This window comes from Chiloscyllium punctatum, chromosome 12 (assembly GCF_047496795.1).
Source record: "Chiloscyllium punctatum isolate Juve2018m chromosome 12, sChiPun1.3, whole genome shotgun sequence".
NCBI classification, from domain to species: Eukaryota; Metazoa; Chordata; class Chondrichthyes; order Orectolobiformes; family Hemiscylliidae; genus Chiloscyllium; species Chiloscyllium punctatum.
In genome coordinates, this window is record NC_092750.1 from 68,756,272 (window position 1) to 68,770,252 (window position 13,981).

The 13,981-nt window shown below is 41.2% G+C and overlaps 1 protein-coding gene across 2 annotated transcripts in view; it reads right to left on the reverse strand.

Moving 5' to 3' along the window:
- LOC140483905 (MAP kinase-activated protein kinase 3-like) overlaps window positions 1-13,981 on the reverse strand; it is a 101,166-nt gene that overhangs the window by 23,784 nt on the left and 63,401 nt on the right. For both annotated transcript variants that reach the window (XM_072582711.1, XM_072582710.1), the window contains exons 2-4: window positions 10,076-10,215; window positions 5,155-5,219; window positions 4,213-4,292 (exon numbers count right to left, since the gene is read on the reverse strand). In XM_072582711.1, the coding sequence (XP_072438812.1) occupies window positions 4,213-4,292; window positions 5,155-5,219; window positions 10,076-10,215 (285 nt within the window). The remainder of the gene's footprint in view (window positions 1-4,212; window positions 4,293-5,154; window positions 5,220-10,075; window positions 10,216-13,981) is intronic.

A 13,981-nucleotide genomic window follows, 5' to 3' on the forward strand; every position in this document is an offset into this window, starting at 1 on the left:
CAGAAGATTAGTCACCATACTCAGTATCATCAGTTAGCCTCCAGTGAAGTACTGGTGTTGTGACCTATTTATGTGTTTAGGTTTCCTTGGGTTGGCGATATAATTTGCCGCTCTTTTTCTCAGAGTGTGGTTAAGAGGCTCCATATCAGAGTTCTTAGCAGAGGCAGTAATGCAGAGACTCAAACAAACCACTCTGCCAAACATTGAACCCAAACATTAGGTCCACTGCGTGGATGAGATTTTTGTCATCACTAAATGAAACAAATTAGAGAAAACCTTCAAGACCATCAATAATATCCTTACTGGCATAAAATTCACTAAAGAGGAGGAAAACAACAACAAACTGCCATTTCTTGATGTCACAGTAGAGTGAACAGCCAATGGAGAACTTCAAACCTGCGTCCACAGGACAACACCACATCCGGACTAAATACTTAACGACAGAAGCAATCATCCCAACACCCACAAATAAAGCTGCATTAGAACATTATTTCAAATGAGCCAACACACACTGAAACACAGAGGACTATGAAGAACAGAGGAAAATCACCTAGACAGTGTATTCAAAAAGAATGGGTACCAAATGAATACAGCCAGATGATTTCTCAGCAACAAACCCAAACAAGCAGACAAAACGCTCTCCAGAAACCCTAGCCACGCTCCCCGACATCAAATACATCTCAAAAATGATTGCCAGACTACTCCGACCTCTTGGCATCATGGTAGCCCACAAACTCACTAGCACGCTAAAACAGCAGCTAATGAATTTGAAAGACCCTATACAGACAACAAGCAAAACTAAAGTAATTTACAAAGTACCTTGCAAGAACTGTAACAAACACTACATCGGACAAACAGGCAGAAAACTAACCACCAGGATACATCAACACCAACTAGCCACAAAAAGACATGACCCACTCTCACTAGTATTCTGACATACAGATGAGGAAGGACACCACTTCGACTTGAACAACACATCCATCCTAGGACAAGCCAAACAAAGACATGCACAAGATTTCCTAGAAGCACAGTATTCCAATCGGAACTCTATCAACAAACACATCGACCTTGACCCCATTTACCACCCTGGGAGAGAAAGAACAGCAAATGACATCACCAACCCAAGGAAACCTAAACACAAATAGGAAGCGGATCACTAATACCAGTGCTTCACAGGAGGCTCACTGATTTTACATGGTATGGTGATGAAATTTCTGAAAACAAACCTTCCAGTTCAGCGAGCAAACTTACATCCAGAACCTCAACCTGAGCTACAAATCTTCTCAAAACTGGCTAATATGGAACGTTTGTTGTTTATTGTAAGGAGAATTGAATATGAAAAGTAAAGAAGTTAGACTGCAGCTTTTATGAGCATTGGTAAGAGCCATGTATAGAGTTTAGGTCTCCTCACTTGGGAAAATTTGAAAAATCGCTTCAGAAGTGATTCAAAGAAGGTTCAACTCAATTAATTCCTGGGATGAAGGACATAACTTATGGAGAATGGATAGAAGTCAAAGCTGTTAAACCTTTCAGCTTTAGAAGAATGAAAGGTGGTCTTCCTGAAACAAAGATCTATTGGAGGGTGGATACCAGGAGAACATTTCTTCTTATGCAAAGACTAAAATTAAGGTATATGGTTTAAGGATAACGAAGTCTCTGTTTTAAGACAGAAATGAGAAACTTTTTTAAGGTTTGTTAGGAATATGAAATACGGACAGAAAGTAGTAGGGTCTTTAAATTTATTCAAGGCTGTGGTGAACTAATTTTCAATCAACAAGGTGCTCAGGGATTTTGGGGGAGCTGACTTGAAAATAGAACTGAGGCCACATCCAGATCAACCATGATCTTACTGAATGATGGACTGGGTTTAAAGGCCCAAATGGTCTCATCCCACTTCTATGTTCCACCTTAAAAGAAGCAGAAGGTACAACAGGTTAAGGGAGGGAAATTCAGAGCTTAGAGCCTGGGAAGCTGGAGAATCCACTGCCAATGGTAGGTTAAACAAAAGTGGAAATGTGCAGATAGGAGAGTTGGAAGGTTTTGCAGAAAGTTGTCAAGATTGAAAGGAAGTTACACAGATAGAGACAGGTGAGGCTAAGGAGGGGGTCTTAAATCAAAGATCTTAGTTTTACATTTGAAGTGTTGCTGGATCAAGAACCAACCTAGGCCAATGAGCATGTGCCTATGGTTACGTGGGATTTGGAGTAGGTGAACTAGAATACAGACACCATAATATTCAGAGCATTGAGAAGCTAGAAAGATTTTTTAAAACATTTAACTTCTGATAAGAATACGAGCATCTTTAGGCAATGATTGGAGCCAAGTTCATGAGCTAACTGAATACTCCAACACTGCCTCAACCAACATCACCCACAACAGGTTTGTGAATTCAACACTTCAAGTACTTAAAGGGTCATGAAAAGAGATTTGATATTCAAAATTGGAACTGGCAGCATAATAGACTTAAAGGGCTAAATGGCCCGATTTTACATCTCAAACACTGTCATGCTGCGAAAGCTTATTCTTAACTGTCCTTTGCAATATGACATATCCTTTTGGTTACCTCCCACTGATTGTGGGCTCAAATTCTACTGTACAGATCAGGTTGTACACAGTCTACTGTACAGACTTTAGCACAAAATCCAGGCCAACCCTCCAGTGCAGTGCTGAGGATGTGCTGCAATGCCAGAGTTTCCAGCTTTTGGATGAGAGGTTAAACCAACACCTCACCTGCCCTCATCCTTATGTGGGCATAGAAGATCCTGGCATCAGGTCAGGAGTGTTGAACAATGAATATTGTGCAGGACAGCATGGATAAGCAGCATCGCTAAAACAGATTATGTGGTCATCATTTCACTGAGATCTGGCCGTGCGCAAACTGGTTGCCACGTTTTTTTTTACACTACAGTAGCTCCATTTCAAATAGATATTTCAATGGCTGCAAAACATTTTTAAACTTCTTGCAGTAATGAAAAGCAATAGGTTAATGCAATATAACGTTTTCTTCCTAATTTGCCACTTTCCCACCTTTGCACTCCAGTCCATCTCCTTCACCCAAGTGTTTTAGAACAAAGAAAGAAAATTTACAGCTCAGAAATAGGCCCTTTGCCCCTCCCAGCCTGTGCCAGTGCAAATCCACTGTCTAAACCTATTGCCCAATACCTAAGGACCTGTATCCCTCTGCTCCCCACCTACTCATGCATCTATCCAGATGCCTCTAATACTGGCAATGTATTCCAGGCACCCACCACCCTCTGGTGTAAAGTATTTTCAGTGTGTATCCCCCTTAAACTTTTCTCCTCTCACCTTGAGAGCATAACCTCTCATTATTGAATCCCTCACCATGGGAAGAATTTGTCTCTATCTACCCTGTCTATACCCTTCATGATTTTGTAGACCTCAAGTCAGGTCCCCTTTCAATCTCCTTTTTTCTAATGAAAACAAACCTAATCTACTCAACCTCTCTTCATGCTAGCATCTTCCATACCAGGCAACATCCTCGTAAATCTTCTCTGCACCCTCTCCAAAGTGTCCACATCCTTTTGGTAATGCGGTAACTAGAACTATACACAGCATCCTAAATGCGCCAAACCAATGTCTTGTACAATTTTAACATGACCTGTCGGCTCTTATACTCATTACCCCATCCAATGAAGGCAAGCATACTAAATGCCTTCTTGACCACTCTATCCAGCTGTGCAACCACCTTCAGGGCACAATGGACTTGAACTCCCAGATCACGCTGCTCATCAATTTTTCCCAAAGCTCATCCACTTACAGTGTAGTTTTTTCTAGAATTAGACCTTCCAACATGCATCACCTCACATTTGCCTGGATTGAACTCCCACCGCCACTTCTCCGACCAACTCTTCAGTCTATCTATATTCTCCTGTATTCTTTGACGGTCCCCTATGCTTTCTGCTACTCCACCAATCTTCGGGTCATCTGCAAAATTACTGATCTGACCACCAGTGCCCTCTTTCAGATCATTTGTGTGTATTTATGTTTTCCTCCACTCTCATCCAGCTCCTCTTATTTCCTGATAGAGGCCTGGGCTGAGAGATACTATTTTCCTCTCAATATCTACTTTATTTTGAATTAAATATAAGATGACTAAATGCTCAGATCAGTCGATGGTAAATGCCTTTTGTGATAGCCCAGCAATATGTTCACCAAAGCAGCCACTCAAGACAGAGAATTCACAGGTCTTACCTTAACATCCCTGTGAGCAATGTTCATTGCATGGAGGTACTGAATAGCACTCCCAATATCCCTCATTATTTCAGAGGCCTCTGTAAAAGGAAGAAATATAGGGTTCATTTGACAGGTGACCATTCTTATTCAAATATTGCAGGTTTCAAGTAAACTATTCTTTAACAACAGTGATAAAGAACACATTAAATTATTTGTAGGATCCTTACATCAGATTCTAGAGTCCCACTTGTAATCAGATTTCAGAGATTTACTTGGTTTTATGACACACCAATTGAGGGACAGTTTTTTTTCCCATTTAATGTACGTGAGGACACTAAGAACTTCCAAGCCAAATACAATCAACAGCAACTGTAGAATAAAGCACATTTAACCTTAACCCCTGTTTGAGCAGAGTATACCTAGAGGGAATGCTGAATCCTTTCACCAAAATTTAGAGGTGCAACACTCGTTGTTGTCTCTCCCTATTGCTACCTCTTTTTCATGGAGGAGAGCTAACTCGGTATCTTCCTTTACCTTCATAAAAAAGGGTTCAATCTGGTGCTACTCCTTCCATCTAATTGTTAAAATTCATCCCAGGGTACTTGATGCAGATGCACCCAGTGCAGTGAACAATTTGTCCCTGTTTTGCATCTTTCCTTTCAATTGTTTGGAAACCAAGATCATCATTGGTTTAAAACAATCAAGACTGCCTCAACCTTTCCTGATAATATAAAATCCTGACCTGGAATTGCCTATTCATCTCTGCATCTTATAAAGGGCTGTAATATTCCTCCTACTATGAGGTAACTAGAACAGTGCCCTTGGGCTTGATTGACACCGATGTGCGATATTTATAACCACAGTCAGTTCGCCTGTTAATTGCCTGGCAATGAGGAAAGGTCACAGATTGTGTTGAGGACAACAGCAAAACTATTTTGAATGTTGTGCCTCATGACTTACCCCTCTCGGTAAATGCTTGATCACCTCGATCATGGATCCTGCTGAACAATTCACCTCCTTCCATACTGTTAGGGAGCGACAGGAGTCCGAGGGCAAGAGAGAAACAGTAGAGTTAGTAACAGGGTTTGGCAATTATCCAGAGAATTTGAGCTCTGTATTTTAAAAACTTACAAAATGATTTTATGGTTTCTAGACCTTAAAATGGAATGTAAGAACAGAGATAGAGAACAGAAAACTTCCTGCCCCATTCATTTAAAGTCCTTAACCACAGAGGGGTGACTTTCTCGAGGTTTACAAAATTATGAGGGGCATGGATAGGGTAAATAGGCAAAGCCTTTTCCCTGGGGTCAGGGAGGCCAGAACTAGAAGTTTCGGGTGAGAGGGGAAAGATATAAAAGAAACCTAAGAGGCAACTTTTTCACACAGAGGGTGGTAATGGTATGGAATGAGCTGCCAAAGGAAGTGGCGGAGGCTGGTACATTTAAGAGGTATTTGGATGGGTATATGAATAGGTAGGGTTTGGAGGGATATGGGCCGGGTGCTGGCAGGTGGGACTGGATTGGGTTGGGATATCTGGTTGGCATGGACCGATAGAGTCATAGAGATGCACAGCATGGAAACAGACCTATCTCCTTCAAGAAGCTACTAGATATAAGAAATACCTGAAGGGTCCATACACCTGGTCCCTGTTCAGTTACCCCTCTCACCCCTGCCACTGGACAGCTGATGATACCTACCATAGTTGAATAATGAGATTACCACATGAAGAGGAGTGAGATTTGTCTGAGGTGTTAGAGGTCTGCTGCACTAACAGACCACATCCAACCTCAGTCAACAGGGGTTACATTTTTATAGGTATTCTCTTGAACAGCCACCACACGTCATGGGTCAGCACAGAAATCCTCAAGAATGTGACCCACATCATTTAGCTAGTTTCCCCACAGGAACAGAGACACCATGTCCTTGAGCACATCTTTTCATTCAATTAGCTCATAGCTAATCTATGACGCAAATCCACAGAGCCATCTTTACCCTTTATCTCCTAAAACCTTTGCTCAGCAAATTTATGCTGTTGGATTTTTTTTTATTATTACTTATTCCCAGGATGGGGGTGTCATTGGCTAGGCCAGCACCTATGGCCTATCCCTAATTGTCCAGAGGGCAGTTATGAATCAACAATATTGCTGTGGTTCTGGAGTCACATGTAGGCTAGACAAGGTAAGATTGGCAGTTTCCTTCCATAAAAGGGCATTAGTGAACCAGATAGGTTTTTTTTAAGTTCACTGTGTTTTGGGACTGTGTGCTTAAATTTAAGGCAAAATGAAGGGGATTCTATGACTGGTTTTGGAGACTGTGAGTAAGCCAGTGAGGTTTGATTATTAGACATCAAAGGCAGGCTTAAATTGTTTACTGGGAAGTAGATACAAACGATTTATGGTTGGAGATAGCAGCAGCAGCCTGTACAATAACAGTGGAGGCAGTGAATGTCCAAAGTCACGGAAAGAAATTATTGAGAATTTCTTTGTAAACAGTTTGTAAACAGTTGTGTTTTAAACTGACCATTTAGTTTCAGGATGAAAGACTTTGGACTCTCAAGGATAGCTAATTAGCACTTTTATCTAGATACAAGCCCTTATCACAGGGAAAGGATGCAGAGGAAGCCATTGTAAATATTAGGTAACAGACATTGTGAATGTCAATATATGGACATACATGGGCCTGGGACAGATTGAGTGGCAGTCAAAAAGGACATATGGTTTTCCACACAGACTTGAGTGTAGAAATTTGCACTTGGAAGAAACAAATTAATTGAGACCAGAAAAGAAAACATCACCATAAAATCTTAGTTTTTTTTTGTCTTTTGCAATAGAAAGATGAAATCTACATGTGTTTTTCTTTCAGCTATCAACTGAAGTTTGAATTCCTTCCTAAAACAAGTTACCAAAGGGATTGTAATACTATAAATCTCAGATTTAAAAGTTAGAACTGATCTAGCATCAATTAGAATTTACAGAAGAGAATTCCAAAGTTTCACCACCCTTTGCGTGTGTAGAAATGTTTCCTAATTTCACTCAGTCAAAAATTAGAGAGTCAGACCTTTCCTATGTCCCTGGTCCAATACTCCCCAACCATGGAAAGTAGTTTCTGTCCTCACCATATCTGTTGTCTTTAATGTCTTGAAATCTTAGCCCTTCTAAACTCCAAGGAATACCACACTGGTATGTGTGACCACGCTTTGCAAGTTTACACCACAGTTCTAGCCAACAGTTCCAATATAATTCTGATAAATCTACTCTTCATCCCCTCTAGGGTAAACATATGCTCTCCTTGGTTTCCACCAAGTCATGGCGATTGACTGGGAAAAAAATTGTGGAAATTCACTCCAACTTCTGCTACCAAAAAAGTACTGACAAATGAACGTATATTTATGACAGCTCACCCAGCTTGCATTTCAGCGATGCTCAATAACATACAACTTGGAACATTCTCTAGAGAACCTGGTGAAACTACAGACAGGAAACTTTAAAAAGGTTGGTGAGGAATGGTGATTTGCACGAAGGTCTCTGTAAAACAGTAGATAACTGGGTTTTTGGATCCTTCAGGAACAAGCTTGAAGTAGAGTGCACAACGTAACTCATAACAGGAGTACACTAAGAACCGGAACAACACTTAGCTTTCTCCCCCTCCTCCCTCTTACATTCTTCACCAAGAATGCTGATTGGGTGTCCAGACACCCATTACTCTATGGAGACAGCTATACCACAGAGAAATCATTGTTTGTCTGATGGCTCTTAACATAGAAAGAAAGAAAATAGGAGCAGGAGTAGGCCATTCAGCCCTTCAAGCTTGCTCTACCATGCAATATGATCAGTACTCTGTTCTTACTTACATCCTTTGATCTTTACATCCTGAAAATTATATCTAACTCCTGGAAAATATTGTTTTGGTCACTTTCAGTGGCAAAGAATTCCACAGGCTCACCACTTTCTGGATGAAGATATTTCCCTCATCTCAGTCCTAAATGGCATACCCGGTATCCTTAGACTGTGACCTCAGATTCTGGACTCCCCTGTCATCAGGAACATCCTCCTGCATTTACCATAGCTAGTCCTGTTAGAATTTTATATGTTTCTGTAAGATTCACCCCCATTAAAATTCCAGCGAGTATAATCCCCGACTCAATCTCTCCTTACACGCCAGCCCTGACATTCCAGGAATCAATCTGGTAAACCTTGATTGCACTCCCTTCATAGCCAGAACATCCTTCCTCAGATAAGGAGATCAGAAATACGCACAATATTCTAGGTGCGGTCTCAACAAGGCCCTGTATAATTGCAGCAAAACCTTCCTGCTCCTGCACTCAAATGTTCAAGCTATGAAGGCCAAATACCATTTACCTTCTTCACTGCCAGCTGCACCTCCATGTCTACTTTCAGCAATTGGTGTACAAGGACATCCAGGTTTTGTTGCACTTTCCCCTTTCCCAGTCTATCACCATTCTGATAATAATCTGTCTTCCTGTTTTTGCTACCAAAACGGATAATCTCTCAGTTACCAACATGAAACTGAATCTGCAGTGGATTTGCCGCTCACACAGCTTGTCCAAGATCACACCGAAGCACTTCTGCATCCTCCTCATAGTCCACCCTCCCATCCAACTTTGCTTCATCTGCAAACCTGGAGATATTACATTTAGTTCCCACATCCTAATCATTAATATAAGCGAGAATTCAAACACCGATCCCTGCAGTATCCACTAGACACTAGCTGCTGCTCAGAAATGACCCATTTCTTGCTCAGAAATACACGGTCAATTGCACAATGTCTATTTACGCAAGATAAAGAAGTTTTTTAGTGCTTTCAATTTCTTTAATTGAAACTTTAAAAGGCTCTGGATGGGTGTAGCCCTATAAACACCGTTTGTGAAACAGTTTTCTTTAAGGAAAGTTATGAAAGAACAACAGATTTCTTTAAAATTATTTCACACAACCTATTTTTACTACAAGTTTCATTGGGTCTACATTGCATAGTGGGTGAATGGACGTGGAAGTGACATAGCGTAGCATACAGTTTATGAGGGATCATGGCAGGTGCCTGGAGGGACATAGCTTGGCATGAAGGAGGAGCCATTGGGCTATGGTTGGGTGGGCATAGCTGGACATGGAGGTGACATAGGTAGAACCTTTTGAGATCACCTTTCAAAATGTTCCCTCATCAAGACACCTAAGGTGTATTTAACAAAAAGACCCCTGAAAGTAGCCTGACTCCATGATGGGTTTGGGATGGGGGGGGGCGGGCGGGGGTCCATGACATGCCTATCCCCTCAATAGAGGCACAGGTGCTAAATGCTAGTTGCAGATTTGGATCTTTAATCCATAAAACCAATGAAAACTGGAAGAAATCCAACAATCAAATGCTTTTTCTTGTTTTTGTATCAAGAGCTGGATGTAGTATTCAAAGTGAGGTCTGACCACAGCTGAAACAATCTGATTATAATTTAAGAGCTCTGACTTGTATATTAACCATGATCAGACAGAATCTTTCCCTTCTGAAAATAATGTTGCTTGTAATTTGGCAACATTAAAATGGAGAAATGCTACCTGGAACAGGTCTTAGATATAGAATTGAATTGGCTAAGGCCTATCAAAGTACATGCAAACTGATGCTGTGCTTCTGGACGATGTTGCTAAGGGATACAATATAAAAGCTTAAAAAAAATTTTGACCAAGAATTGAAGCAGTCATAGGACATAGGCACAGAAACAACTCCAAGCTGCCAATATCACCCCAGCAATTCCCCCTCACCCCCAATCTCCCTGTATAATAAATTCTTTATCGTATTTTCTCCCCTACTCTTTTCAACATTGCTATTTCATTGTTCTCACAGACCCCCTTGTCTCTCCCCTCAGATTCTTACTCACCATTCCATCACTATCAGGAGGCAGCGCTTTCCATGGTGCATGTTTTCATAGACGTTAAGGATTTGGACAATGTGGAGGGTGCTGGAGGCCCTCCAATGCATATCGATTTCACGTCGTGCCTTTGGACTGTCATAGAGAATCTGTAAGGAAAGAAGAATTAACAATGGGTATGTGCTCACTTTTAGTATTATGACTACACACTTTAGAACTTTCCAGAACGGTTTCGCAGACAAGACCAAACGACCTTCTTCTTTGCTGGAAATGGTTTGGTGTTTTATGGTAAGTTTGGTGCTGGGTTCAGTTTAAATTGCCTGATAACTGAGCCTAGATTTTGCCTCTTTAGTTAGGTTTGTACATGTCTTCTCTCTTCAATGATCTCTCTGCTTTATGATTGCTATAGAAATTGCACCTCTCAACATTTGTTTCTTAAATCTTCAGTCACACTAAGCTTAGATCCTTTGTCTTGTGTTCTTCGTTAGGGTTAAGATTGCTCATACTATATGCCTGAACTCATGAAGTGTTCTGAAATACCAACACATGGTATAAAATAACCTGTACGAGTAGCCTATACGAGTAAAGTAAAATAACTAAACTGCAAATCCTGGAAATCTAGAACAAAAACAGGAAATGCTGGAGAAAATCAACAGTTCTGGCAGCATTTGTAGGAAAAAAGAGAGAGTTAATGTTTCGAGTGCAATGGCCATTTGTGAGAACTGAAGGAAGCTGGGAAAGGGTGGTATCAGTGAAGAAATGAACTGAACATGTGGAGACACCGAGAGAGGCACTTGTTGGGCCGAAGGGCCTGTTTCCACACTGTAGGGATTCTATAATTCAAACAAATGGATTGCTAACGATAAGCGGAGAGGAGAATAATGAGAGTGCTAATGAGATGAGTGAAAGGTTAAAAATGGGTTGACTGTGCTGGGTGGGTACAACATATACAAAATAGGACTTGGGGTGTGGGACTGGGTAATGAGTGGAAGTGTTCAAGAATTTATATTTCTCATTAGCAGCCCTCCACACTTATCTCCTGCTCAGCGTATGATCCAGCTACCCGATGAAGGAACAGCGCTCTGAAAGCTTATACTTCCAATTAAAACTATTGGACTGTAACCTGGTGTTATGTGATTTTCAACCTTGTCCACCCCAGTCCAACACTGGCACTTCCATATCATAGCTTATGATCAGGAATCCCTTTGTTGGCTGTGCTTTTACTCCCTCTCTGCACTGTCTCCATACATTCCATTCACTTCTTTCCCAAACCCAACCTCTGTCATAAAGGTATCATTACCACCCTTTCCCAGCTGAATTCAGTTCTGACAAAAAGCTACAGGGGTCGCAATGTGCATTTCACCAGACATCAAACTGAATTCTGGTAATCCAACATCCAGTTACTCAAGGTGAAATAACTGCACAGAGACCAGTATCCTGTCACCAAGTCACCTTTCATTTACTTGTGCGCAGCACACTGGCTGTGGCCAACCAGCTCACAGTCAGTTGCCTGAACTGAGAAGCTCTAGCCTCATGGTTGTATCGGTCAGCCAGGCCTTTGCTGATTGGTGTGTCATTAATCCCAAATACCAAACGGTTTCTCAGCATCTCATTCGGCGTTAACCCAAAATCACATGCCTCTGCCGGTCATCTCAACCTCATCAAAAATCCTGATAGAGAACCAGGGGAATCTGTATCAGCCAAATAAAACCAATAGTGTCTCAGAATTAGGAGGCGTTTTGGGGTGTTAATAATCCATAACCAACTCTGTCAAATCTTGGAAGGTTTCAGTATCTGGTACCTCTGGGGAAAGTTAAGCCCCTTATAACAGGGTGTGCTGCAGGTGTACAAGCAGTCAGAAGGATTACTTGTTGCTTTTCATCTGCCCCAATGTAATTTGCCCAGAAAGAATATTGCACTCTTTCCACATACTGGGCCCAGTCTTCGACAACAGGGTCAAATGAGTCAAGCTTCCCAAATAAAGGAATAATGCCAGAAATGTCCATCCCAACTCCAAGGTGACAGGAGCAAGCCAATGTTCTTCAGGCACATCCTGTTTTCTCTCGTTGCCACTGAAATAACTGGACTGAGGATGGTATCATATCACCAAGTCATCCTTTACTTGTGTACAACACACTGGCTGCAGCCAAGCAGCTCGGAGTCAGCTGTTTGAACTGAGGAGCTCTAACCTCCTAGTTATATTGGTTAGCCAGGGCTTTCCTGACTGATTGGGTTTTAACCCTGGCCAATGACTTCAGTCAATGAGCTCAACCTGGTTCAAATCACTACACAAGGCTAACTTAATTGATCTCTCAATAGTGGCTAAAACTTTAATTTCATACAATCCAAGGGACAACAAAATGGCTGCAGCACACAAACCCAAAAAAGGTGTGGCAAACCGTAGTTTCTGACTGTATGAGGCTCCTTGCTCAACCTGCAAAATTCACAACAATAATCTAATATTATCCTGCAAAATACTAGAGATTTTTATGGTCAGCAGTTGGGCATTCTCAATTCAAGACAAAAGATATTCCTCAAAAAAAAAAGAGGGAGAAAAGTTTTGAAATTTTTGCATAATGAGAAAATGTAAAGACAGACTAAAATGATGTTTTCAGGTTCACTTGGAAGTTCCAAGCAAGATTGAAGATGTTTCAAAAGGTTGGGAGCGGGCATTGCCAGTAGCAGGAAATTGCCAGCTTTGCAAATTGGAAATCTTCTCCAACCTTTAACAGGTCGACTGCAAAACAAAGATCACCAGCCCCGTAGAGATTAGTAAACCGCAAATGGAGACAAAAACAAAAGGAAAACCTGAACTTATGTAATGTGTAGTAGGAACGCAATTTTCAGAAGCTTCCACTGCTTTGAGAGTACATTGCAAAACAGAGACTGGGAAGAAGAGAGAGTCGTGGCCTCCTGAAACTGAAGATACTGTTAGGCCATAGTTAAAACGTTTGGGCTTATCTGTGATCTACTGTTGATTTATGCCCTATGTTACATTATTGTAACACATCTGCTGGTGTTCAGTGTTCATCTCCCAGTATGAACAACGGTGACAGAGTTAGACAGGGTGCCAAAATACAATTAATGCCATATTGAAACCATCTCACATGTAACTACATGCAGAGACCCAAACATTTTCTCAGCCGTAGAAACTTTGGCATCTTTCCAAAGGCTAATATCAGAAAAAAAAGTTATATAAACAAACATTTCCTCCTTTCTTACTGCGCCATTGATTGCTGTCTTTCACTCCCCAAAATAAAACCTGTCCCTTGTATCAACTTGATCAAGCTAGCATATGGTGGGTTGTGGATTGAAAGCTCCAAGTGAGACTGGAGAAAATTAGAAATTTAGAATGGTTTTCAAACTCGATAGCATTGAATGCTCGTGTGTGTGGATATTCTCCGATTTATGCTCTGGAGTTCACTCTCACTGCTCAATATTTACTTACACAATAATGTAACACAGGGCATAAATCAACACATCCTCCTCTTGACGTACAACTCAAATATTGTGCTTTACAACCATGCTTATCCAAACTTTGCAAAGGTGAACGGAGCAAAAATGTGGCCAAAAATACACAGCTAGGAATAAATGGTTAAACTGCTTTCTTTCGCAGACAGCTGGTAAATATATAGAACACAATCAGACTTGCTTAATTCACCCAGTACAAAAACAAATATCTCCTCACGTTGGTATATTGCTGTGCCCGATTAAAACAAAGTATTATCCTACAATAACTCTGATTTTATCCACATTTCTGCTCTCTGGTCTTGACATCCAATCCTATAGAACACTGCGTTCCTGTGCACACTCCAGTCCTCACTGACCTGTACAAGCTCCCTGATGGATTAAACTGTACGAACTGCAGCCTTCCAACCCAATGAGAACGGAGTAAAGATTACCCTTGTCTCTTCT